We start from the raw sequence: 27425 nt of genomic DNA on the forward strand, positions 1-27425 counted from the left end.
TCAAATATTTTTTGATTATTTAAATAAAAATCGTTTATTTTTGGATCCATAATTGATATTGCCTTGAAATCTTTTGTATGTTATTCGTAATTTAGTTGTCTAACTATGAAAAAAATTCCAGTCCATTCGGCCCAAAAGTACGACTCATATTTTTAAAAAAGCGGACCAAGGTATGGCAAAATTTTAAAATTTCAATTTTGAAATGCCTATAACTCGGAAATTATAAGAGATAAATCGCACACGCAAGACCTAGCCAAGCGCTTTCCAAAAATATAAAAATCTTTGAAATCGGATAGGAAACAAAAATACCCTACTTTGAGCCCCCTAATAGAAAATACTGATATAGCGAAAATTTTCTATTGAAAATACTGTTTTATAGGAAATATTGTTACAATGAAGATTTTCAGTAGGAAGTAATTTTATACTGAGGTTTTCAGTAGAAAATACTGTTATACTTAAGAATTACATCGGAAAATACTGTTATACTGAAGATTTCCTATAGAAAATACTGTCAAATACAAGATTTTCTTTGCAAAATACTGTTATACTGGAGAGTTTCTGTAGAAAATACTGTTATACACAAGATTTTCTACAGAAAACACTGTTATACACAAGATTTTCTATAGAAAATACTGTTAAACACAAGATTTTCTTTGCAAAATATGTTATACTGAAGATGTTCTATAGAAAATACTATTATACTGAAGATTTTTTATAAAAAATATTGTTATACTCAAGATTTTCTATAGAAAATACTGTTAAACACAAGATTTTCTTTGGAAAATACTGTTATACAGAAGATTTTCTGTATAAAAAATAATTAAACAAAATGATTTTTATAGAAAATACATATGATTTTCTATAAAAATAGTTAGAAATAGCTGAAAATCATTCTGAGTCTATAGAAATTCGTAAATTTGTTTTTTAAATAAAATACTGCAGATTGTTTGAAAATATCGAATTGAGTCCTGGGAATTCCATGGTACTTTTAGTTATGAAATAGTATCAAGAAAACTACGATCGTATCAACCTTTCTATCCTTGAGCTAAATCTAAACCAATTAATGATCAGATAAACTTGATCAACCTGCGTCGTTAATGCAATAGGGACAAGTTTTTAAAAGTCAAATAATATTTAAGTTTTTTTAAGATAATTTTTTGGAATTAAAACACAAAATCGTCATAAAGAAAAATATATAAAATCACTTTGAATAAGTATCATAATCTTGAAAATGAAAAGTTTATAAAATAATAAAAAAAATATTTTAAAATTTCTTAAACAAACCTTTACTTTAATATATATTTTTTTTTTATAGATAATTTGAAATTTTGTGTGAAATGTTTTTTGTCCTGTGTAAATTTTTGAGGGGAGGGTTTTATTTCAATTTTGTTTTGACGTTTTGTTATATTTTATTTAAATTATTTGATGATTATTTTCGTTTTATAGGATTTCAATTGATATATATATGTATATACTTTTGATATAGTTTTCTTTTAGGTTTAATTTGTTTTTGTTATTTGTTATATATAAGTATTTATATAGTTTTAACTTATTGCTGTATTTTTTGTTGTTGTTGTTGTTTTTGTTGATTTAATTAAAAGTAGATTTAGGTTTGTTCTAAATAAAAAGTACTCTCTATATACGATTTTCTTATTTTGTTTTTTTTGGTTTTTTTAATAATTAAATGTAAAAGCTGTTTTTGTAATTATTATATTAATTAGTTAATTAGTTTTGTATATTATTTAAAAAAAAAGAAAAAGAGAAAAAAATAGAAGAAAAAAAGAGAAAAATATACAACATTTACAGGGTTGTATTTTTCAGATTTTTGATTATGGGTTGGTTTTTTTTTAATAATTTTAAATTTAATTGATTAAATAAAGAAATTTAAAAATTTGTGTTTAAATTCTAGACCGATTTGAATTGAGTTAATGTATGGTAAGAGATCTAAGAAAATTAAAACATAATTACAAATCACATGTTAAGCCAAAACGAAAAAAAACTAAAGTAAATTTCATTAAATTTTTTATGTAAGAAAAAAATGTGTTGTTGATGACTTTTACAAAAAAAAATGTTTTCTTTTTTTTAGTTTTAATAAAATAATTTACAATAATAATAATTGAATAAACGGAAAATACGAAAAAAAAACTTAATGTAGTATTAAATATTTTTATGTATAAAAAAAACGTGCAAATATTTATTTTAGAAGTTGTTTGGAAACAAAAAAAGGAAACTGAATTTAATATTTAAAATACATTTTACAGTAGTGTATGAATGTTGTTAAATGGAGGGGGGCGGTTTTATTGTTGTATTTGCAAAATGTTTCAAATGTAAATGTTAAATGGGTGAGTGAATGAATGCACAACTCCAGAGCAAATCTAATCTACATATTTGCTTTTAGCAAATATGATACATTTTTTGTTTATTATAAAATGATGAAATGAATTTTAATGAAATGTTAGATTAGTACATATTTGTTGGAAAATAATAATAAACAAAAATTGAACACAAAATCAATTATACATACATACGCATAATATTTAATAAATGTTTTAAAATAAATATTTAATATTTCTGTAAATGTAGTTTAGTTTAGTTAAGTTAAATTGTTTTTTTATAGAAATATATTTGCATTTTAGGATTTCGTAAGAAAATAAAATTTACATTTTGTTGTTTGAGCACGCAATTTGTTTAAACTTTGAGGGTGTGGAGTTTAATTGCTATATTTAAAAAATATATGTATATAGTAGTAGTTAGAAGATATTTTGGAAACACAGAGTTAGTACTGAGAATTTTCATAATATGTATTTATTAAGCTTTGAAATGTGATAAAGTCTTCTTATATAAAGAGTTTTCAGAAATTCACAGAAAGTTTAAAGTTTTAAAGTTACTTCACTGCAAGCACCTGCAGCTTTCACCAGCGAAGTCTTCAGCAACACTGTTCACCCCTAGAACCATGGCGCACAATGGTTGAAGAGTGGCCAAAATTAATTTTTTTCACGTTCGCCGATTTGTATAATTTTTTCGGTATTTTATTGTCAGATACCTGAATATTATGATTCCATAATATTAGGCTGATATATTTATTATTTGTTTGGACAGACACGCTCGAATAATTCAACAAACAATATGAAATGAAAAAGGAATGAATAAAACAAAGGATTAGGAACTTTCTAATTATTTATTAAATCATTTGGACAATGGATTCTTAACAATAAGGAACAATAGGATGAGGATAGCTCAAAAATAAGTATTTACGACTCTATACGATTGATTTAGTACTAAATGACAAGTGGAAGTATAATGCAACACATATCATTCTGCATTAATATATATTGGAGTAAATAGGAATTGCAGGGGAAATGAGAAAATCGCTAAGTGTTGTTTTGGCGTAAACACTCAGCTAAAAGTTAAAAAAAATACAGCTGCTCCTTTCCAAAAAAAAAAAAAAAAACAGTTGTTGCCATATGGCTGGGACTACATGCCTGTAGTACCAATAGGTGTGTCTCTATCTAAAGGCCCTTATTCAATGATTTCATTTTTATTTTTAAAATTTTAATTGACTATTTGTATCAGGTATGATGTCCGAGGAAGCTCAGGAAGCGAGGAATGAAGACTATAGAGCCTATAGATAACATCATTCGAAAAATAGGACGTGTAGCCACTAATGTAGACGTAATGATAATCTCTTATTGTCTTCAGACAAATTTATAAATAAATTTCGCTCAAAGCTGCAAATAAAAAATTGGAGTACGATAATGATGTTAAATTCATGTTTTTTCTATGGGAGATTGGCGTAAAAGTAGGCGGATCAGGTATTTATTTTCAGGAGCCCATTATACAATAATAATATTTATTTTTTGTGAAAATTGAGTTGATGAATTAAAAATCAAGGAAGTTATGCCACTTTTTGAATACAAGTTGTATGGGAAGTGGGCGTAAAAGTGGGCGGATATTTTTCAAATTTCACATAAATGATTATGAGTGTTTAAAAAAGCTATGTGCCAAAAAACAAAGCCGTAGGTCAAAATTTAATTTTCACTTTGTATGGGAGGTGGGCGTAAAAGTGGGCGGATCATTTTGATTTTTCCATTTTTATGACAAGTTTCACTGTCCTTCGACAACCTCTTCTATTTTTAGCAGCTCGTTCTATGAACTTCAACCAATGGGTGGCGTCGTAGTCGATGTAGTCTAGATTCAGACTGCGAAGTACCAACAAATGTTGGGGATCACCTTTGACAGCCTATTTACCTCCTCAGCTCATGCCACTGCAATCAGTGGCATGAGCAATTGAGTAAGTAGAAACAAGGAACTTAAAGTGCTAGCCGGTAGCACCAGGGGAATTGATAAACAAACCTACAGTGGTCAAGTATGCGAGTCACCTTCGTTGTGTAATACCCAGTGGAGAAATATTCAAAGCTGCCTTCAGATTAGCTCGAAACACCATCTACACGAGGAAAATGAGGTTCTTCCAGTAAAGGATCGTCATGTAGTCGAAATAGTTCATGGGATTCGTGGGATGTCATCGAAGGAATCATCCTAGCAGCAGCATCACACGGCTGGAGCCTTATCCCAAACATTTTAAGAAGGATATTCGTGTATACAGGAACCATTAGATAATAATTCGAATACGGCTGCTTTGAACGGCATTCATAGAGACCCCATTAACACCGCGGTTACATGATACTGCATGAATGTCGTACTTGTAGGTCGCCAACCGCCCATAGCAGATTCTGAGAAAACCCTGCCGTGGAAATCAAGAGTAGTTGGCACAACTGAGGCTGAATGCCAACTAGTCCCGCTTAAACCGTGCCTTCCCAAATGTATGCCCAGCTTGTGGTCACAGTCCCTATGATACTCCCCACATAGGCCAATCCTACTTTTTTATATTTTTTTTAAGATAAGCAATTTATCAGGCAATTAATGCCTATTTATTAATTGTGTTACTTTCTTTGGAAAGGGGATAGATTGGTGAAGCAAGGTGGTGAAAGGAGAGAAAAGCTTTTTATTTGACAACTCTGTAATTGAGCAGAACCTCTGGTGTTAAGTTTTATAGCCATTATTTATTTTACTTAGGCGGCGTTTCAATGCTATACCGCCGAGAAATATTGGTTATGATAGAACAAATTAATAACTATCAGAAACTAATGTTGTTGATTGGCAGGAATCGAACCCAGACCGCAAATACTATCTCATACACAATTGTTTGGCCTTGAGCTGAATGCAGATTTGAAAATGTTATAGTTTTAGCTGTTACAAAAATAAAAAAATAGTGGGTCCATGAATGTGAGCCTAAAATATAACAAGTAATCGACTACTTCTTCAAAAAACGCCGGACATATTGATATCGTATCAAGAGATATGATTATCTAATACCGATAAAGAGTGATTTCGTATCAAACAACTGACTATTTAACCCTTATCCTGTAAATATCTATAAAAAACATAATATGGGATAGAATTAAGGGTCATTATTATGCAGTATAGGAACAGTTATAATTTTGGATCCACCGACTTCTTTTTAATGCTGAACATCAAAAACTAATTGTGATATAAATAAATGTTATTCTGAGTTTGAAACAATCGTTTCGGAGTTACATCTTTCGGAGAGTGCTTAAAAGCTTCGTATAAATGAATGTAAAATTATCCTACTGGAGAATAATTTGAAGAACAATGAAAAAGCTATTTGCGATTGCATACTGTTTGAGAAATGTATATAATCCGAAGTTTGGTATGTATCGGTGAACAAGCGAAATCTTCAGACACTACCTTCGGAAGGTTGACAAAAGGTGGCGCAAAATGGAAACATAAAAGGCTGCAAGAAAATTATGGCCTGCCTACAATGAGAAACGCAGTATACAACAACTTCTGAATAGGAACGATCGGAATGTTTGATCTAATTGGATACCGGAATGAGACAGGTTTTATCTAGAACTCCTACATCTGTGCACAAGTATTTGTACCCGATCTATTTTTTCATCTATATCATTGAGTGTGGAATCTCAACACAACGTATTCATTTAGATTCTACTTGAGTGCTGCATGCTACCACATAAACCAAGCAACCAACCAAGTTTTTTTGCTTAATATATTTCTATCAAAACAATTTTACTTAAATGTTTGTTAATAACAACAAAAAAAAATATACAAAATAAAAATGCAAAAACCACAAGAATAATTGTACAATAACAAAAACAAACAAGTATTAATTTAAAAAATCATCACCACTAAATAATTGAAAAGCTTAAATTAAATTAATAAAAAACAAAGATAATAATAATTAAGTGGCATTTCATAGTTAGAACACAAAGCAAAACCATATTTAATGAAAGAGGACGAAAGTGCAACAAGTAAGAACAATGTTCTTTATATTCAGGATAATTGTCTGTGACGATTAAAAGAGTTCCGTACGTGTGTCTGTGTATGTATATAAATCGATTACTACAGGTCCCAATTACACAGGTCAAAAGTACAAAAAGGCTTCACCAACCACTATATAGATTTGATGCATCATGGTTACCTAAGTACAAAAATGGTTAAATTTTTCAATAGATTTTTTTTAATTTTTTTTCTAAAATTGTGATTTTTTTTAGATGTTTCTCCACATAATTTATGATAACTCAAAATGTGTTAGTCCGTCATTATTGAAGTAAACTTAGAAAAGTTCAAATTTATATAACCTTTAATCTTTTTATTGATGTATTGTGGTTCTAGTAGTAGAAAAATGGTAAAAATTTTAAATTCTATGGATAGATTTGATTTTTTCTAAAATTGTTAATTTTTTTAAATGTTTTTCCATATAATTTATGATAACTCAAAAACGGTTATTCCCATATTATTGAAGTAAACTTAGAAATGTTCAAATTTACGGTTGTACGCACACACAATTTTGTGAAAACATGCGAATTCACTTAATTGTGAATAAATTCGAATATAATCCATCGATTTTTATGATCGATATCTCATTTTGTTCCTATTACATTTGGCTTTGTAAATAATATCTGCCGTTTTCGATTTTTTATGATTTTTTTAAAACAAAAAAATATTGATATTTTTACATAAAAAATATATTTTTTGCTTCAATTTGTAATTATAACTCCGAAACTACTGAGCCGATTATAACGCAATGTATATGTGAAAATTTGTACATAGCATGGAGAAAATATTTTCAAAATTCAATCAATCGAAAGAAGATTACTAACCACTCAATCTTATGTATATCAAACAAAAAAGTAAAATTTTTTAAAAATGAGCGAATTCACTTAATTGTGAATAAATTCGAAAAGATTCAATCGATTTTTATATTCGATATCTCATTTTGTTGCTATTATACGCGGCTTTGCGGCAAAGTAATAAACCTGAACAAGTTCTGCCGTTTTCGATGTTTCATGAATTTTTTAAAACACAAAAATTTGCTATTTTCACGTAAAAAATATATTTTTTGCTTCAATTTGTTATTATAACTCCGAAACTACTGAGCCGATTAATATGCAATATATAACCGGATTAAAGGTTATGTAAATTTGAACATTTCCAAGTTTACTTCAATCATATCGGAATAACCGTTTTTGAGTTATCATAAATTATGTAGAGAAACATTTGAAAAAATAAACAATTTTAGAAAAAAAAAAATTTTAAAAAAATCTATCCATAGAATTTAAAATATTTACCATTTTTGTACTACTAGAACCACAATACATCAAAATCAAGTAGTGGTTTAAAAAGCCTCCAAAATTTTTTCGATTTTGTTGTTGTAGAAGTGAGTAAGCAAAGACGAAGCCATTTGATTAGAATCGGTCCATGATTACCGTTTGATCCATTATTGAACACATATTAATTAATTTACATTTTTTTTGGACAAATCACGCTTCAGATATTGTAATTTAATTTAATTGTTTTTAAGTTTTGTTTGACAATTCATCATGGAGATTCACCAACGACAGCACCAACGTCATCAAATTATTCAGTTTTTCGTGCCCTTCGACTAACAATTGTTTTATTTAGAAATCAATTTGGTGAGCAGCTAATTTCGCATTCCACTCCTGTTAACTGTACGCCTTGATCCTGTCATATCACACGACTGAATTTTTTTCTTTGTGGTTATGTGAAGTTCGCGAGATACCGATAGCAATGCGTAGTCGCGACCAAAATTTGAATGAAATCATCTTTAAAAAGTAAATGTCAGAGATTGTTCTTTCGGGTCATAATAAAAAGTCTGTCATCCAATTGTTTTTTAAGTGTTTTATCTATATATATAAAAATGAAATGGTCCATGTATGTAATGGCATCACGTGAGAACGGCTGGAGCGATTTGGCTGATTTTTTTTTATTCGATTCGGAATTTTCAGAAGATTAAAAATTCCGGGCAAAACTGAAATTTTATTTGGAGTCCAGTCAACTGTAATAAAATAGCTCCCTAAAGTATGCAACAAATTTAGATATTTTATTTGCAAATAAATAAGAATAGGCAGGTGTGTGTGGGTTGGAGAAACTTGAAGAACTAACATTAGTAAATGCTACCGGGCGAAGCCGGGGCCCTATAAGGTCCCTTTCGGAATGATAATAAACGCGCATTAATCTTTTTAATATATTAGTATCGACTGAAGTAAGTTTTTAATAAATATAAATCTCTACACAGATCTCCCATATAATGAAACTTTTCGGAAATCAGTTTAACGGATATAAAAACATTAAATATTTTGGTATCGAGCAGAAATTTGCACCAAGTAAGTTTCTTATGGAGAAAAAACCAAGCATATTCTGGATCCACTGGCTCATCCGTCTGACTGTTGAAATCAATATTCTGAAGCTCTTAAAAAAACATTTTTAATCTTCTGAGAATTTTGTTATTGAAAATAGACATAATAGGACGTCCATGGCCGATTTATGAGGAAATAATACTTTTTAGAAGTTTTCAAAAAGATCTGCCAAATCGGACTATAAATTATGAGACTCCTCTGGGTTCTAATGCATAAAAGAGTCCATGAACACTGTGACACACAATGCCCATAGATGTTATGACACTTTAATTTAAGTAAAATATCGAAATAGTCAACAAGGATTTCAGAAGAAAACGGCCTTCAGCTGGAGAGAATTACTCCTAACTCCTAAGGAATTTTGAATTTTGGTCTCGCTTCATTTTGGTTTGGTTTCATAGTCCCGCTTAGGTTGCTATTTAAATTCGGACCACAAACGCTTGAGATATAAGCAAAAAACCATGACTATCTGGATTACTAAGTCATTAATATAGACAATATGTATATCTAATTTCAGACCTTTCCAGTGAAATGAAAATCGGGAAAAGTATTTTTTTTACAACAACTTCAGGGTGAATTTATAGTATTTTAAAGTACTAATTCAATATCAAAAATTAAGTCCTCTTACATTAATTATACAGTTCTTAGATTGTTGTTACTCTAACTATATAAGCCACGCTTAAAAATAATATCAACTTAAAAGCATAAATTAAAGAAAATAAAATAAAAAAATAAATAATCTTACCATCATTATTACTCAATGCCTTGTCTGGCTGTTGTTGGGTCATACTATCAATGCCAAGTTTACGCATACCATCTTTAATTTCTTCTAAATCATTTTCAGTGGTAGTTTGAAAGGCATCGGACACAAATTCAGATTCAGAAGTCAATTGGGAACGTTTGGATTTGGTAGCAGACAAATTTTCATCAAACCTGACTTTTTGTTCAGAATTCTTAGATTCCAAAGAAGTTTCGGTATTTTGTGGTTCAGTAGTGGCAGATTTTTGTTCTTTAACTTTTTTTTTTTTTGGTTTTTTATTAATTTATTATTTTATTTTTTTTTAAATTTTTTTTTGTTGAAATTTGTAAAGTGTAGTGTTGATTTAAGTGTTTTTTTTTTTAAATTTTTTATAATTTTTTTTTCGAAACCAAATTATAAAGAAAATTAAACCAAATATAAAAAACAAAACATGAAAATAAAGAAAATGAAAAAAAAAGAAATTAACAAACAAAATAAAAGAAAGAAAAATATAATAAAAAACGAAATAATAAGTAAAGTGCAAGAGCTTTAAAACTAAAAAGAAAACTTAGCTGATAGTTAACTTAAAAATGTAAATCATAATTAAAATTAATAATTGAGTAAAGTAAAAACTCATTTACACTGTTTTGAAACAATATGAACTTTTTGTTTTTCACAAATCAAATCAGTGTCAGTTATTTGAGAGTCTAAGATTGTGCTCAAAACTGAATTATACAGTGCTCAAAGAAAAACAAATAAAATTTTAAGAGACAAATGAACTTAGAATTGACAGTAACAGAGAGAGAGATATAGATTCAGAGTTTTATATCAAGAAATATTAAAAAAGAGTTGAAAAATAAGAAAACGAAATAAAACTAAAACTAAAAGCTTTTGAGTACTGAAATATGTTTCGATTTCTTTTGAAGTGTGATAGTGATATTTTGAAATTGAGAGTTAGAAAACGTTATCAGTTGAATTTGAATTTGAGTATAGCTGCAGTAAAATAGCATTGAAATGTTTGAAAAATAAATTTTGAAAACAAAAGAAAAACTAAAATTAAACAAAAGAGAAATTAAGAAATTGTATTACAAAAGAAATTCATAGTGAAGTAGAAGCCTATAGAAAACCAGACAAATGTTCCATTCATTACAGTTGTTGGTTTAAATCCAATAATAGTTTTTACTGGAATTGAAGTTGAAACCAAGTGTAATTCAAGCCTTGATTTGTAGTTGAAGTGAAGTGGAATTGAAGTTGAAAGCAAGTGTAATTCAAGCCTTGATTTGTAGTCAAGCAATTGAATTACAGTTGTATTACACTTTATTTCAATAGCATATGATTTTAGTTTGAAAAGTCTAAAATATTATTATATTTGCATTCAAGTCAAATTCCATCAAAACAAAGTGCTTGAATTTTTGAGGCTTGAAGTGCTTGAAGAAAACCTTTCTAGAAAACTTGTTTCTCTTAGAATTGGAACTAATAAGAGAACTATTTTATATTTATTGTATTGTTAACAACTGCTATATTTCAGTTAATAATTAATAAATCTATCTAAATTTTTAAATTGAAATTGCAGAAATATTCCAAATCTCCTTCACATTTCTAACTGATAACACTATGCAACAAATGAAGACTTTTGGAAAAACACAAGATCATGACAGTATAGGTTCGACTCTACTACCAAAGGGTAGTAAAACCCTATACTCAGTTTGTCCATTTTGGTGACCGATTTTTTTTTATGGGCCCCCAAAGTTTCTGAAAATCAGTGGGGCCTCTAAAAAAGGTGTCATCAGTTTTTGGTTAACAGCTAATTCAAACTTTGTGATACGGCTTAACTTTATATGGCAATAATATAGCTAAGAGTGCGCCAAATAAATTTTGTTAAAATTTGTTTCCAAAAAATAGATTTTTCGTGCACTTTTGTTGAAAAAATATAGGAAGAAAAACATTTTTTTTTACTTTTTTTAGAATAACTTCCAGTGACTCCTAATTTTTCAATAACAATATTTTGCAAAGTTGTAGCTACGGTAAATCTGAATAACTTTTGTGAACATATCAATGCAATCCGAACGTATCTAGGCATTCTAAATAGCTGTCAAAAATCGCTTTGTAGCTTAAAAATTTTAGTTTTATACTATTTTTTGACTCTAAAACAAAAATTGTTTGTTAAAAATGTATGTTCGAGTGTATACTTCTCTATTGTGCTGGAATAACGAAGAATGGACCAATCATTATCGGTATGATCCGGGCGCATCACTTTATCCAATCTTGATCACGCCAGACCGGCTTGATGCAAGATATGAAAAAACATCAAAATTTTTGAAAGTGGGCAAGGTTTGTGGAGCTTCTGAAGAGTAAATATAAGCTTTTTATATAAGTTTTTGATATCGGTTGAAACCTTATGACTTGGAGATTGACATTTTATTGTAATGAATAAATTTTGAGTTTTTTCAGACGTATTTTACCTTAAAAACTAACTATTTTATAAAATGGTGATTTTCCATCAAGAAAAATAAAAACTTTGAATTAATGTAAAATTTGAACAGTTACAGACATCACAATAAAATTTGGAAGTAATATAGATCTAAATGTTCTTAAGTCAATGGCATTACTAATGTTGCCATTCTTTGTTTTCAAACATCGAAATTCCAAAAACGGGGAAAATATATTCCAAAAACTGATTTTTTTTTTAAAATAGCCCACTTTGACGTTATTTACAGTATGATAGTAAAAACGTTTTGTATATATATAAACAATATATAGGGCTATACAAATATGATGAGCTTTTGAGGAACGGTGCTTTGCGTTTTTAGAATTTTTTACTCAAACCTAAAATTTTGTTTCAAAATTGGACAAGTTTGGATAGGGCTGGGGGGTACAATGTCCGCTTAAGTTAGTCAAATTGTACGTTTTTGCATTAAGTTCTCTTTAGAGATCATAAAAAATGTATATAGCCACGAAGAAAATTAGTTTTTTATAAAAGAAAAAATATGGGGACTTTTTTGGGAAAAAACTTAAAAAACACACGCATACAAAGTTGAAATATAAAAAAAGATGCTTCAACTTTGGATGCGTGTAACTTTTTATAGGGACGAAATAATTGTTATCAGGTTTATTTTATTTTCTTTAGAATTTTATCGCAAATATACGTCGTACATAAAATACAAATTTCGACCTTTCGTAGGCCCATCATATACAAAATACAAAAAAAAAATCGAGCAAAATTTAAAAAAAAATTAAACTTACATATCTCTTGAACTAAAAGAGATACGTACAGATAAAAGCATATTTTTGTAGACCTTCTCAAGGACTATCTGCATTTAAATAAAAATAAAGCTCATTCGGATCATAAATGGGTTTTTGGCGATTTTTTTTTAAATGTGTGACATTGAGGGTCCTCTCACTGATCCCCATTCCGAACACCTCAGCCGAGTAAATAATACAGCACAACATAGAAGTGTGGACTTGATCATACTATTTTAACAAAAAATCTTTGTTTTAGCGTCAAAAAATAGTAAAAAAGAAAATTGTTAAGGTACAAAGTGATCTTTATGTGCTATTTAGAGTGACTAGACACGTTCAGAATGCATTGATATGTTCTCAAGAGTTGTTCAACTTTACCGTACCTACAACTTTGCTAAATATTGTTATACAGTCATGATCGTGTGTTTTTTTTTCACTGTTGCACTGTGTAATCAAAGGATAATAAATTCGTTTTTCGAAGGGTTTCGAATTCAATTTAAACCTTGTGAATTTTCCAGAAAAACTGATATTGCGCTTGTTGCATTGCGTTCATAACAGGTTGGAATAGTGGGATCATTAGAGCGGCTACAATCTTCTTAATTAATTTCATCTCGTTCAACGCCACAGGAACAAATATTGGTCGATTCCAATTTTCCTGGATGGCGTTCATAGGGTTTCTAATTCAATTTAAACTTTGAATATTCAAAAAATCCAGTGATCCATCTCTGAGATTTGTGGAAAATAAAGCTGGTGTTGTTTTAGTGTGGAGGGGGAGAAGTGTCTTCTCTAGAAGATGTTGAAATAGGTCTGTAGTTGTGGGATCCCATTAATCAATTCGACAAAAAGCTCAACTTCTTTAAGTCTAGTCAAGAACTGCTAATTTTTTTAATCAAGCCAATATTGGATACTCTGTTCCAAAATTAAGCGTATCCCAGAGAGAGCGGTCTGCATCGATCGAAACAAACAGTAGTCGGACGCGACAATATTTGGACTATAGGGCGGGTGAGGCAAAACTTCCCAACCACTTCTTTCTAAATAGAACAGGTATTGAAACATGTGGCTTAGCCTTGTTATGATGGAATATTACGGTTTCACGCATGGTCGCATATTCTGGGCATTTTTCGGTTAATGCTTGCTTCAATCGAATCTCTGTGAAGCTCTGGAAAGATTTCAGCAGCTCGTGATAGATAGGACCGTTTTGGTTCCAACAAATACAGAGCATAGCCTTAGCGCCATGGATATTTGGCATTCGTGTCGAAATCTTTCTTTCGCACATTGAAACAGATGAAATTCACCATAAGCTTCAATAAGCAATCGATGTGCTTCAGCGGCACTTTTCTTCAAAGAAGTAAAGCAGAACTTCCCGCATATGACGCTTTGTTGACACAAAATTCGATATTTTCGAAGCAAACAAAACGTTGTTGTTTACACTATTATAATGTTCAATAACTAAGTCGAAATAAATGACAGATATGTAGCCTTCAAAATGACATATAAGTTATTAAAAACAAAAACCGCATTTAACAGATACGCCATCTATTGTAAATCCAGCATTTTTAAGTCAAACACCTCAATGAATATCCTGGTTAGCATTTTCAATAGTCAGTGCTTATTATTTATTCAAAACAAAGGTAGAAATCCTTGTAATTTAATGACACATTTTGGAACTTGGAATTATTTTTATTAATTTCAGATCCATATTGATATAAAATACTATTTGAAACTTTAAACATCTAGAATTAGCTGAATTTGCGACACATTTATGCCATTGGAATCATTTTATTGTATTTGAGATCTTAATTGATATAAAATAAATTCAGAAACTTTAAATTCCTTTAAACTAAAAAGCTGAATTGATCAGAAAAATAAATACTTGCCTTCATATTCATAAACAGTTTTTAAATTTATCAAAGGTTTATAAAACAAATTTTGTATGAAAATTTTGTCTTACAAATCTTTAAAAAATTTAAGAATTGTTTATGAACATGGTGGTCAGTACGTTAAATTGTTTGGCCATTATGAAATTAAACAATTTACATTATAGTTTCTAATAGAAACTATTGCAAGATCCCAATATTTTTCCTAAACCTATTTCACTTCATATTCTTATGAAACCAAATTTCTTTTGTAATACATAAAACACATAAAGCCATATTTACATAAAACCAAAAACAAATCAAAATGTTTAATTTACAAAGAAATTAACAGATAAAAAAGGTGAAATAATTTAAGTTTAATAAATAGTCGAAAAATTATAAAGAAAAGTATAGAGACAAGAGACTGTAGTTTAAAAAAAAGAATATAAACTAAAAAAGAAACTTACTATGATTTTTTATACAAAATTAAAAAAAATAATAAAATCAATTTTAAGAGAGATAGAGAGAGAGTTCGAAAGAAAGAGAGAAAAAAGTAAATAGAACTAATTGAAACTCACCATCTTCACCACTTGAGGCTTGTGCTACACCATCTTCACCAAGAGTACCCAATTCGGCAGCTTGGATAATTAGTGAAACGCGATAGAAATAATTTCGCCAGAAATTTTCCTCAGTAATGCTGGCAGGGATAGTAAATGAAAATTAATTAAAATAGTTTTCTAAATATAACAAAATAAAAAACATTGTATTGAAATACTTACATTTTGGGTACCAATTCAAAACGCATAGTTTCTAAATTTTTATCCTCAGCCATGATGGCGATTGCCGTTGGATAAGCAGTTTCATAGTTGAATTCAAAATCGACACCAGCTGGTGGAGCTCGAACAAAGTTACGACGATCTTGTGAGAGACCCATAATTTCCTCTTTAATTTTGCCCTCATTGGGTAGACCTGACCAGGGGGCCACGGCGGCACCATTACCGCCAGCCTGGCCCTTAATAAACGCTTCTTGTTCTTTGTTAAATGATTCCATAATGGGCTTTAAATTGGGAGCAAAATTTTGGTTCACATTCAAATTTAAATTTTTTCTCAATTTTTGATTTTAAATTTTTTTGTGTGTTTTGTTTTGTAAAGTTGTTGAAGGTGTATTTTTTTTAATTTTAGTGGGCCCAATTTGGCTAAATACTTACGTTTTTCTTAACAGTTTCTTTTATCTTTGAACCAGCTTCACTAAAGGCTGATGTCAAAAATGAACCAAAATGCTTAGCTTGCTGTGTTACTTTTGTGGTAACTGAAATCAAAATTCAAGATACAAATTTAATAAGAAATTAAATTAAAACTGGAGTTTTTTTCAAAATTAAAACAATTGATAAAAAGATATTTGCAAAAATACAAGAAAAATATTAACTAGGGATGGTTTAAGTATTTTTAATTTTTAATTTATAATAAAAAAAGGGAAATTTACTAAAACTGTGCTACTGGGGGGGTGGAAAACTAAATTGGGGTTATTGTGTTAGACAATGTTAATAGTCAAGTAACCTGTCACTTTCTTTTCTTACTCATATGCCCTGTTTCTTTTATTTTGTTAATTTTTTTGTTAAATTTTCTTCTGATTTATGATAATTTTATGTTAATTTTCTTTTTTTGTTACCAATTTTTAGAAATTTTGTTTTCGTTTTGGAATTGTGACACGTACTTTTTACATCATCTCCCTTACCCTGTCCAATTTGACCCTCTTCGCCAAGTTGTCCCTCATCACCGGAAGCTGGATGGGAATCGGCTCCTTCTGTGGCACTGTAAATGATAAATGGAAAAGATAAAACCAAAAAATACGCAAACAATTAGTTTCTCATTTTAAACATGTCGTCGTAATAGATTTATATATAAAAGCACAATAGAAAAAATTTACAAAATAAACAAATTAACATGCAAAGAAAGTTCAAAAAAAAGTCATAAGAAAAATTGTTGTTTGCATTCGTTTAATGAGTCATGCCCAAAAATAAGTATTTTTTTCTTTGCAGTTTAATTTACAAATATAGCTATGTTTCAGAAGATCAATACGTTTCTTTTTTTTATAGAAAATTTATTAAAAGTTGACACTTAATATAAGAAGAAAGTGGGTCAAAAGTACTAAAAAGTTAATACAAATCTATTTCTTGCTATATAATTCTTAGCAAATTACTTTACTGTGTCTTTAAACATTTTATTTTTAGTTTTATTTCTAGAAACATCAACGACTATTTCTATAAATATAACCAATCTACTTCTCGTTCCATATATTGTTCTAAGTACCCTGTATGCCATCCTTGTAAAGCTTCCGGATCCAATACTTTAATCTATGATTTTTTATTAAAATTGTTACCATTCGAACTAATCATACGGAAGCGTTAAGCTACAAGTGACAAGCATCCATTCCTTAGAACAAGTTCTTCATTTGGGTTCTCTTGTTCGAAATTTTTATAGTTTTTAGTGGCAGAATCTAAATATTTTGAAAATAATCTACCATTTCTGAAATTTCACAAAGGAGTATTCGAGTTCAAATTTTGATGACGAACACCGCAGGAAAGGCCATGTCTCACAATAGGAGACTCACACAGTTGTACAATTTTTAAATGCTTCTGAATTTGTTTGTGTTTCGTAAAAATATATTTTGAAAGTCCTCGATTAAGCCTCCGTGCGTTATTTATCTCTTACAGTTAGCGAGTTATACGCATTTGAAAATTAAAATTTCAAAATTTCACCATACCTTGGCTTGGTTTTTTCACAATATCGGACACAACTTTTAACTGTTTTTATAATTTCGCGTTAGTTACAGTTTCAAAGCAATATCTTTTAAGAGCTCTAATATAATAGATTCTTAATTTTAATATTGACAAAATTGTGTAATTTTCGCATTTTTTTTGGTCATAATTTTTTTTAATGAAACTATTGAATTTAGTCTGTTCTAAAATCTATTGAATATTGAATTTAGGCTGTGTTCTAAAATACAAAAGTTGGGGTTTTATTCTATTACCAGCCCCGGTTCAAATGCGGAAGTTGCTTTTCTTAAATTGTATATTTGTTTTCTTCTATCTATATCGGAATCGCAGCTATCATTGAATATCAAAACTCAAGCAAAGAGAGTTTATTTGAAGCATTGTTATTGTATTGTTCTCGAAAAAGCATACCGCTGGCTTAACATGCAAAGGCTCTAAGTCCACTTTTTTTAGAAATTGAGATTTTAATGCAGTAATGTACAATAAGTAAAAGTACATTGAATACAAAGAAAAAAATTGGAGTTATCGCACTTTTTGTTGTTGTTTTGTAGTGATGAGCAAAAGCGCTTAGTCCCTATAAAAATTACAGTTTAACCATTTCTGTCAAATTGTTAAATGAGATATATTAAAACAAGTAAGAAAAAATGGTCGGTCAAGCCCTAAGACTAAGTAAATGAGCAAAATTATTTTTCTTTTAAAATTTAGAAAAGTTATTTTCGGAAGAGGGTCTTATTTGGGAGCTATGACTAATTATGGACCGATAGCCATCAAAGTTATTTGCATTGAATTTTATGTGTATACCAACATTTTTAAGAGATTTATGCTCGTTAAAGTGATTTTTGGAAGCAGGCCCTATATGGGATCTATATAGACCGATCGGCATGTAATTAGGTGACATGATTTCCATAGTATAAAGTATTTCGCGAGGACATTTGTATGGGAGCTAGGGGAAATAATGGACCGATTTCAGCTAGTTTCAATAGGCATTTTATCCAAATGTCTTCAAAATTAATTGACTCATAAAGTGATTCTGAGTCTATCGGTATAATTTTAGACTATTATTTTTGGGAGTTACAAACATCCACCGTGCCGAATCAAATTATACTTTAAAATACAAATTTTAAAAATTTTTAGGTATACAAAATTTTTTAAAATTATTAGCGAAAAACAAGTACGAGTGCTATATTTGGCTGTGCCGAATCTTATATACCCTTTTTAAAAAAGTTTTTTCCTATTTTTTTTTTAAATTTTTTTTTAATTTTTAAAAAATTAAAAAAATAATTTATGAGAAAAAAAATTTTTTTGATGAAAAAAAAAATCGGGTTAAAATATATTTTTCCTGATTTTGACCCATTGTAGGTCCAACTTACTAAAGCCTTATATACATCGTTGCAATGGACTTTGAAATTTCTATCACAAGATACCCATATTGTATATATATGACTTAGTAATCCAGATATAAGAACTAGTAAATAAGACAAGTTCTAAGAAAAAGACCTAAGTCCATAAAAAAATACAAACTAAGCAAAATCCAAAAAACCTTTTATCTCGGTAAATACTTATTTTATCATTTTGCTTTTACGCACATAGAAAACAAAGAAAAATACAAAAAAAATTGCGTTTACAGAATTCAAAAATATTTACGCAAAAAAAAGTTTGAATGTTTTTTGTCTCTCCTGTAAAATTTTAAAATTTGGACTTAGAGCCTTTGCATGTTAAGCCAGCGATACGATTCCTCATTGCAGTACTTCTAAGTAATGTGGTGGAACTCGAAAGTACTTCCGATATATTTAACTATCTGGAATATATGTATGTACAATTGAAACAAACCTTGAATCTAACAAAATTATACTCAAAATACAAATTTTAAATATTTTTAGGTAAACAAAAAATTTTTTTTTCTAGTTGTTTTTTTAATTTTTTGGAAATTTTTTTTCGAATTGTTATTATAATTTTTTTTTTAAATTTTAAAATTAATTTTTTTTTTAAATTAAATTTTTTTTTTTTAAATTTTAAAAAAATTGTTTGTTTTTAAAATGTTTTGTATTTAATTTGGTAAACAAAATTCGGGTTAAAAAATATTTTTTCCGATTTTGACCCATAGTAGGTCCAACATAGTATGGTCTTATATACGTCGTTGCAAAGGTTTTTGAAATATCTAGCATTAGATATCCATATTGTCTATAATAATGACGTAGTAATCCAGATATACATATGTAGGTCAAAAATAGGTCATAAATCTAGGTTTTTTCATCATATCTCAGCCATTTGTGGACCGATTTTGCTGTTTTTAAATAGGCATGTCTGGTATGAATTATTGCATATTTGGATCTCGAAGATATCTGGGGTCTTCAGAAAATTGATTTCAATAGACAGACAGACGGACATGGCTCAATCGATTCCGCTATCTATAAGGATCCAGAATATATATACTTTATAGGGTCGGCAAACTATATTGTGGAAATTACAAACGGAATGACAAACTTATATATACCCTTCTCACGAAGGTGAAGGGTAAAAAAAATCGAGCAAGAACATTTTATGCGGTGATCTAGAGAAATAGGTATTGGTAATTGGAACATTGAAAGTTCTCGCTGTCAAGAAGTGAGGAAACTCTCACAACGAACATCACTCTGAATGCCACCAACATCTAAATCCTCTGATCCCTTAAATACATCTGCATAGAGCTGGAACGATTTCATTCTGAGATTGTCAGAAGATCCCAGCTGTAGGTTTGGGCAATGTGGCAAAACATGATACCATTTCATGTACATTTTGCCTCAATCTTCAGACTGTACTCTTAATTGGAATTGAATTTGCTTGGTAATGTTGCCGTTAAATGAATAGATCTTATTCAAATCTTCAGCATGCTCGACCAATAGTTGAGTAAACATGAATGACTATGTTTCTGTCATCTACAAAAGAATGGACTAGCAAGCTCGACATAAATAATATTTAAGAAATAAAATAGAGTAGGAGAAAGAACAGAAACTTACGAAACCCTTGATTAATCTTGAAATATCGTATATTGCGATTCCAAACAAAAAAAAAATTATAAAAATCGAGAAAAGTTATTACCCACATCAAAAGCATTACTGATTGATTTGGACATTTAGGAACCAGGACTTTACCCTCGCCAAAACAGTTAATGCAACTTAATGCACTGTAAATGTTCGTTAGCACAAACGGGAATTCCATGCGATCATCCAGGAAATTTGGTAGCGTTAATGGTAGATCATTGTATGTTCGAAACGAATATAAGGAGAATGACAATTCGTCAGCATATTAATGTGTTGGCCCAAAACAAATGAGTTTGGAGTGGATTATATACATTTTAACCCAATATCAAATATAAAACATAATTTATGCGCACAATTTTACAATTTCAATGAATTTTGTTTGTGGGCTTTATGTGGGAGCTATGAACAATTTTGGACCGATCGTCATAAAATTTGGTAGTATTGTTTAGGTATTTATAAAAGTTGAGTTGAATTTCATTTCAATATCGATTTTTGTAAGAGATTTATTCACGTAAAAGTGATTTGAGGATGTGAATTTTATTTGAACATCAAGATAATTAAGTTGTTTAGAAACTTTTTTTTTTGGAAATATTTCGGTATCTTGGGAACTATTGGAGATATTGTTACGAAATTTCATATGGTTTGAGCTGAGGTGATTTCGAGTTGATTTACGTTTGTTCAGCTTCCCATTATCGCTAATGGGGGCCAGTGCGTAGTCACTCAAAATTGGTCACCTCGGGTATAAATTTGGTTTAAAAAATGGCTAAAAATCCATTTATTGTCCAATAAATATAAATAGTCCTTGAGAAGATCTACAAACAATACGCTTACAAGTGTAGGTTATCTCTATTAGTTGAAGACATATTCGGGTTTATTGATTTATTTTTTTTAATTTTGGTCGATCTTTTTATGGTTTTTTAGATATGGCGGGCCTACGTAGATCTTCTCAAGGACTATTTATATTTAAAATTTCAGCTCATTCGGATCATTAATGGATTTTTGGCGATTTTTTAAAAAAAAATTACACCTAGGTGACCAACTCTGAGGGGCTATGAACTGGTCCCCTTTAGCGATTGGAAGCTGAACAAAAGTAAATGAACTCGAAAACACCTCAGCTCAAACCAAATGAAATTTGGTAACAATATCTCCAATAGTTCCCAATATACCGTATTATTTCCAAAAAAAAGTTTCTAAACCACTGTGGATCGTTGGCTAAATGTCTTTGTTAAGTGCTGTTGCTAACTCAACACAGCTATTAATTAAAAACGAAATACAAAGAGCTAGAGGAATGTTTTAAAGTGGGTGGTGGGTTCATGACATAATGGATGCTGGGCTTGACTTTTGGCCGATATTAACTTTATGGGCTGGTTGGACTAGATATGAATGTTGGTCTGGTTGGACTAGATATGAATGACAGGGACTAGATGCAGTCAATCTACGAAGAATTGCCAATTGTGTGTTCCTTGCTTGTGACATAATAGCGGTGATAGACACTTTGTTTCTGTGCGGTATGAAGACCACGGTGAGCTAATGCCGACTTTTCGGGTTCTCACGTAAATCTAACATAAATCTGTGCTATTATAGACCTACACCGAGAGAAAATAAAGTTATCATAACCATTTCAGCATTTTTACATGTTTTTTTAATAATATAATGGTCACTGTAAATATTAATATGATTGCTGTAACCATAATATGTTTAAGCTACCATTCACATGATTGTAGCAATTATATATTTGATTTAAAATATTTTGAAATGGTTATGGTAAACTATATTTTTGCTCTGCGTGTATTAAGCATGTTTTTTTTTTTTTAAATATTTACATCTCTTTCCATAATATAGAACCATAAATATATTAATTACTGATTGATATTACAAATTTGCACATGATTTTTTAAATTCTTCTTTTGTTAAATAAAAAGCTTCTGCTAAATTATTAATGAGAAGCTTTATATAAGAATTGTTTAATATTTATATTTATGATGCTGATGATGATATTTAAAAGAATTTCTATATAATTTATACATAAATACATATATAGTACAATACATACAATTGCAGGTAAATAGTATATAATGTTGAATATACAGATATGTATGTAGTGTGAATATATGTACAATGAATTTTCAATGAGTTGAAATTAATGAAAGAATACATATTTAAGAAACCAAAACTAAGTAAGTAAATAAGTACAGGAAGGAAATCTTAAACCAAAAATTAGATGAAGAAGTACAAAAGAAAACAATAAAATATGCACACAAAATTATATAATATTTCCTTGAATGGTACAATGAACAGGGAAACAATATAAAGGAAAATATTAAATTTCACCAAAATAAGAAGTTATAGTAGATGCAATTGGGTGTATGACTTAAAAATGCGGGATTTTTTTTTTAAATTTCTCGCTTTTATTTTGAAACATCTGTAGAATATAAATTTATTCAAAATATTGGTCATTGTTAGCTATGACCTTTTCCCATGTTTCTTCCAACATATGGATTTTGAGCTAAAAAAAGTGTTTATCTTTTGAGACCATGAATGAATCAAGCCAATTTCGGATACTCTGTTCCAAAGTGAAGCGTATCCCAGAGAGAACGTTCTGCATCGATCGAAACAAATAGTAGTCGATCGGGGCATGGTCTGGACTATAAGGAAGGTGAGGCAAAACTTCCCAACCATTTCATTCTAAATACTTTGTAACAGGTATTGCAATATGTAGCCGAGCGTTTTCATGATGGAATATTACAGTTTATTGTTTGCCCGCATATTCTGGGAATTTTTCGGTCAATGCTCGATTCAAAGGAATCGGTTGCGTTCGATGCAACTCATTTTGTGAAAATGAGCGAATTCACTTAATTGTGAATAAATTCGAAAAGAATCTATCGATTTTTACGATAGATATCTCACTTTGTTCCTATTACATGTAGCTTTGCGATAAAGCAATAAATCTGAACAATTTCTGAAAATTCGATTTTTCATGATTTTTTTAAAACAAAAAAAAAATGCTAATTTCACGTAAAATAATATTTTGTGCTTCAATTTGTTAGTATAACTCAACTACTGAGCCGATTGAAATGCAATATACATGTGAAAATTTGTACATAGCATGGGGATAATGTTTTCAAAATTCAATCAATCGAAAGAAGAACATTAACTACTGAATGTTATGCATATCAAACAAAAAACTAAAATTTTGTGAAAATGAGCGAATTCACTTAATTGTGAATAAATTCGAAAAAAATCAACGAATTTTTATGATCGATATCTCATTTGGTTCCTAATACACGTGACTTTTCGATAAAGCAATAAATCTGAACAATTTTTGAAATTTCGATTTTTTATGATTTAAAAAAAAAATTAGCTATTTTCATGTAAAAAATCTATTTTTTGCTTCAATTTGTTATTATAACTAAGAAACTACTGGGCCGATTGAAACGCAATATATATGAGGAAATTTGTACAAAACATGGGGAAAATGTTTTCAAAATTCAATCAATCAAAGGAAGACATTAACTACTCAATTGTATGCATATCAGACAAAAAACGATAATTTTGTGAAAATGAACGAATTCACTTAATTGTGAATAAATTCGAAAAGAATCAATAAATTTTTATGATTGATATCTCATTTTGTTCCTATTACATGTGGCTTTACAACAAAGCAATAAATCTGAAGAATTTCTGATATTTAGATTTTTTATGATTTTTTTTAAACAAAAAAATTTGCAATTTTCATGTAAAAAATATATTTTTAGTTTAAATTTGTTATTATTACTCCGAAACTACAGAGCCGATTGAAACGCAATATATATGAGAAAATTTGTACATAGCCTGGTGAAAATGTTTTCAAAATTCAATCAATCGAAAGAAAAACATTAACTATTAAATTTTATGTAAATCAAACAAAAAACTAAAATTTTGTGAAAATGAGAGAATTCACTTAATTGTGAATAAATTCGAAAAGAATACATTGATTTTTATGATTGATATCTCATTTTGTTCCTATTACATGTGGCTTTGCAATAAAGCAATAAATCTGAACAATTTCTGAAAATTTGATTTTTCATGATTTTTTTAAAACAAAAAAATTTGCTAATTTCATGTAAAAAATATTTTTTTTGCTTCAATTTGTAATTATAACTCCGAAACTACTGAGCCGATTAAAATGCAATATATATGTGAAATTTTGTACGTAGCATGGGGAAAATGTTTTCAAAATTCAATCAATCGAAAGAAGAACATTAACTATTAAATTTTATGCATATCAAACAAAAAACTGAAATTTTGTGAAAATGAGTGAATTCACTTAACTGTGAATAAATTCGAAAAAAAAACCCATCGATTTTTATGATCGATATCTCATTTTGTTCCTATTACATGTGGCTTTGCTATAAAGCAATAAATCTGAACAATTTCTGAAATTTCGATTTTTCATGATTTTTTTAAAACAAAAAATTCCTATTTTCTAGTAAAAAATATATTTTTTAGCTTGAATTTATTATTATAACTCCGAAACTACTGAGCCAATTAAAACGCATTATATAAAACGGATTAAAGGTTATGTAAATTTAATTTTTTCTAAGTTTATTTTAATAATATCGGACTAACTCTTTTTAAGTTATCATTAATTAAGTGGAGAAAAAAATTTAGAATTTTACTTAAATTTTTTTACAAAACTCTCCATAGAATTGAAAATTTGGATCATATTTGTACTACTGGAACCACAATACATCAACATTGTGTAGTGGTTTAAAAAGCCTCTAACATTTTTACGAATACAGATAATTACCACAGCGCCATATCTATGGCTATTTTATTTCGGGTGGTTAGCCGGGCTTCATATACGCTCTCTTACTCTTCGGGTTATTGTAATGAATCCATTTTTCATTGCAAGTAATGATTCGGTTCAAAAATGATTTTCTTTTATATCGTTCAACAAACATCATTTCGGACATTCAAAATCGTCTTTCAATGTCTCTTTGGATGCTTTTGGATGAATCCAGCTGCTCACAAACGCTGCATGAGTAGCTCCCAATAATTTTGCAAGCTCTTGTTGAGTTTGACAACAATTTTCATGGAGTAATGAATGATTCGGTTCAAAAACGATTTTCTTTTATAGCGTTCAAGCATCATTTCGGATATACAAAATCGTCATTCAAGGTTTCTCGGCTACAATTCGTATGGCCTGAGTAGCTCATAGCAATTTTGCAAGCTCTTGTTGAGTTTTACAATAATCTTCATGGAGTAGTGTCTCCAATTCAAACTTATTTGGCTGGCCTGGGCGATCTTTGTCTTACGTGTCAAAATCATCACTTCTGAACCGAACAAAGCCTTTTTTTTCAAATTAAAGAAGAAGTAAAGCATAACTTCCCGCATATAACGCTTTGTTGCCACAAAATTTGACAATTAACTAAGTGAGAATATTGTAAACGCCGCATTTTTAAGTCATACACCCAATAGTGGTATTTGGTTGTACTTTAAATATTATTTTTATACTAAAGAATTAAGGGAATTGGCAAAGTTTTTCGTTTAGCAGTTTTTACTTGTACAAGAACGTTTTCTTTATTTTTTTCTATATTTTTTGGACACTGACATGCAAATTGCATGACGGAAAACATTAAAATCAAAAGTTTATGTATTTAGTTGGTTGGTAGGGTTAGTTTTTAGTTTCTTAACTTTTGGTATTTATTATTATATTTTCGTTACAGGTAGCGACAGTTTAAGACGGCAGTTTGTTTTAGAAGTTAGATGAACAAGTAGAAGTGGCAAAACCAAAGAAAAATACACCGAATAATGAGTAAAAAAAAACTAATTTATGTGTCTCTAGATGAGGGAGAGGAAGGAAACGAAACGTAAGAAAGAAATAATCAAATACTACAACTCAGAAAATTAAAATAAAACACATAAATTATGATGAAAGTATAATAAAGTAAAGCTACAAATTCTACTAAGACAACAAATATTTATGGTAAAAATTTACGATTTTGTTTTTTCTTGTTTGGCACAAAATAATAAATTCCCAAAATGAAATGTCGATTTTGGTGTAAATATTGTTTAATTGTTTTGCTATTTAATCCAAACGTTGGTTTTCTTTTTTTGGTGGTTTTGATGGGCCGCAACTATTGAATGATGGAAACTGATATTTTGTTTGCTAGTTTTTTTTTTCTTCAAAATTTTACTTAAAATTGTAACGAGATTAATGAGTTGATTTGAAAATAAAAAGTTCAAAAGGAGTTAATAATAAAAGTAAACTAAAACTAATAAATAATTTAAAAAAAAACTTTAAAAAATATATTGTAACTAAACAATTTTATGAAATGAGTTAAATGTGTTTGATGATTATTGTTAAATATATATTAAGGGTTTTATAAAATTCTTAAATCAATAAACAAAATATATAGAAATATTTAACAACTTACCTGTTGGTTTAAAAAATTCAAAATTTAAATATGAAATAAACATTTTATAAAACCCTTAATATTAGTTTAGTATATACAAAAAATAAAAAGAAACCTTAATAAAACTTATATATTTTTGTTAGGTTAATATTTTAATTAAATAGAAAGGTGAAGTTTATAATAGATTTGTTAACAGTGTTGTTTTTTGTTTTTTGTATTAAGAAAAGTATTATAAGTATTTTATAGAAATATAAATTTAAAGTTGGTTAGTATTGTTAAGTTCAAGAGAAAATATGTAACAATTTAATAAGAATATAAAATTAGAAGAAAAAACAAACTTCAACTTAAAACTGTTGAAAAACTGTGTAAAAAAAATTGTTCAATAGAAAATGCCTTGATTTTTTTTTTATTTTCTTTTGATTTAGTGTGGGTTAGTACGAACTTTTCAAATGCTAAAGAAATGTGTTGAAAGCTTTAAAGCATTTAATTTGAAAAAAAAAAAATCAATTTAAAGAAAAATAAAATTACATAATTAAACAAACTCATAACTAGCTACCATACTGTTAACCTGTAACTTTAAAATAGGGAGTGTGTGTGGTAAATTTTCAAGTCTATATAAAATTTAATGTTACTCAGGCGTCTAAA

General features: G+C 29.0%; 1 protein-coding gene across 6 annotated transcripts in view; it reads right to left on the reverse strand.

Annotated features, from left to right (window-relative positions):
- Positions 1 to 27425, reverse strand: part of Sap47 (Synapse-associated protein 47kD) — a 210735-nt gene that overhangs the window by 37556 nt on the left and 145754 nt on the right. For 4 of the 6 annotated variants that reach the window (XM_065506310.1, XM_065506293.1, XM_065506302.1 and 1 more), the window contains exons 5-9: positions 16303 to 16400; positions 15797 to 15897; positions 15368 to 15645; positions 15167 to 15285; positions 9499 to 9768 (exon numbers count right to left, since the gene is read on the reverse strand). In XM_065506310.1, the coding sequence (XP_065362382.1) occupies positions 9499 to 9768; positions 15167 to 15285; positions 15368 to 15645; positions 15797 to 15897; positions 16303 to 16400 (866 nt within the window). The remainder of the gene's footprint in view (positions 1 to 9498; positions 9769 to 15166; positions 15286 to 15367; positions 15646 to 15796; positions 15898 to 16302; positions 16401 to 27425) is intronic. The other 2 variants (XM_065506337.1, XM_065506328.1) reach the window with 2 other exon arrangements.

Source organism: Calliphora vicina, chromosome 1 (genome assembly GCF_958450345.1).
Source record: "Calliphora vicina chromosome 1, idCalVici1.1, whole genome shotgun sequence".
Classification (NCBI taxonomy): Eukaryota; Metazoa; Arthropoda; class Insecta; order Diptera; family Calliphoridae; genus Calliphora; species Calliphora vicina.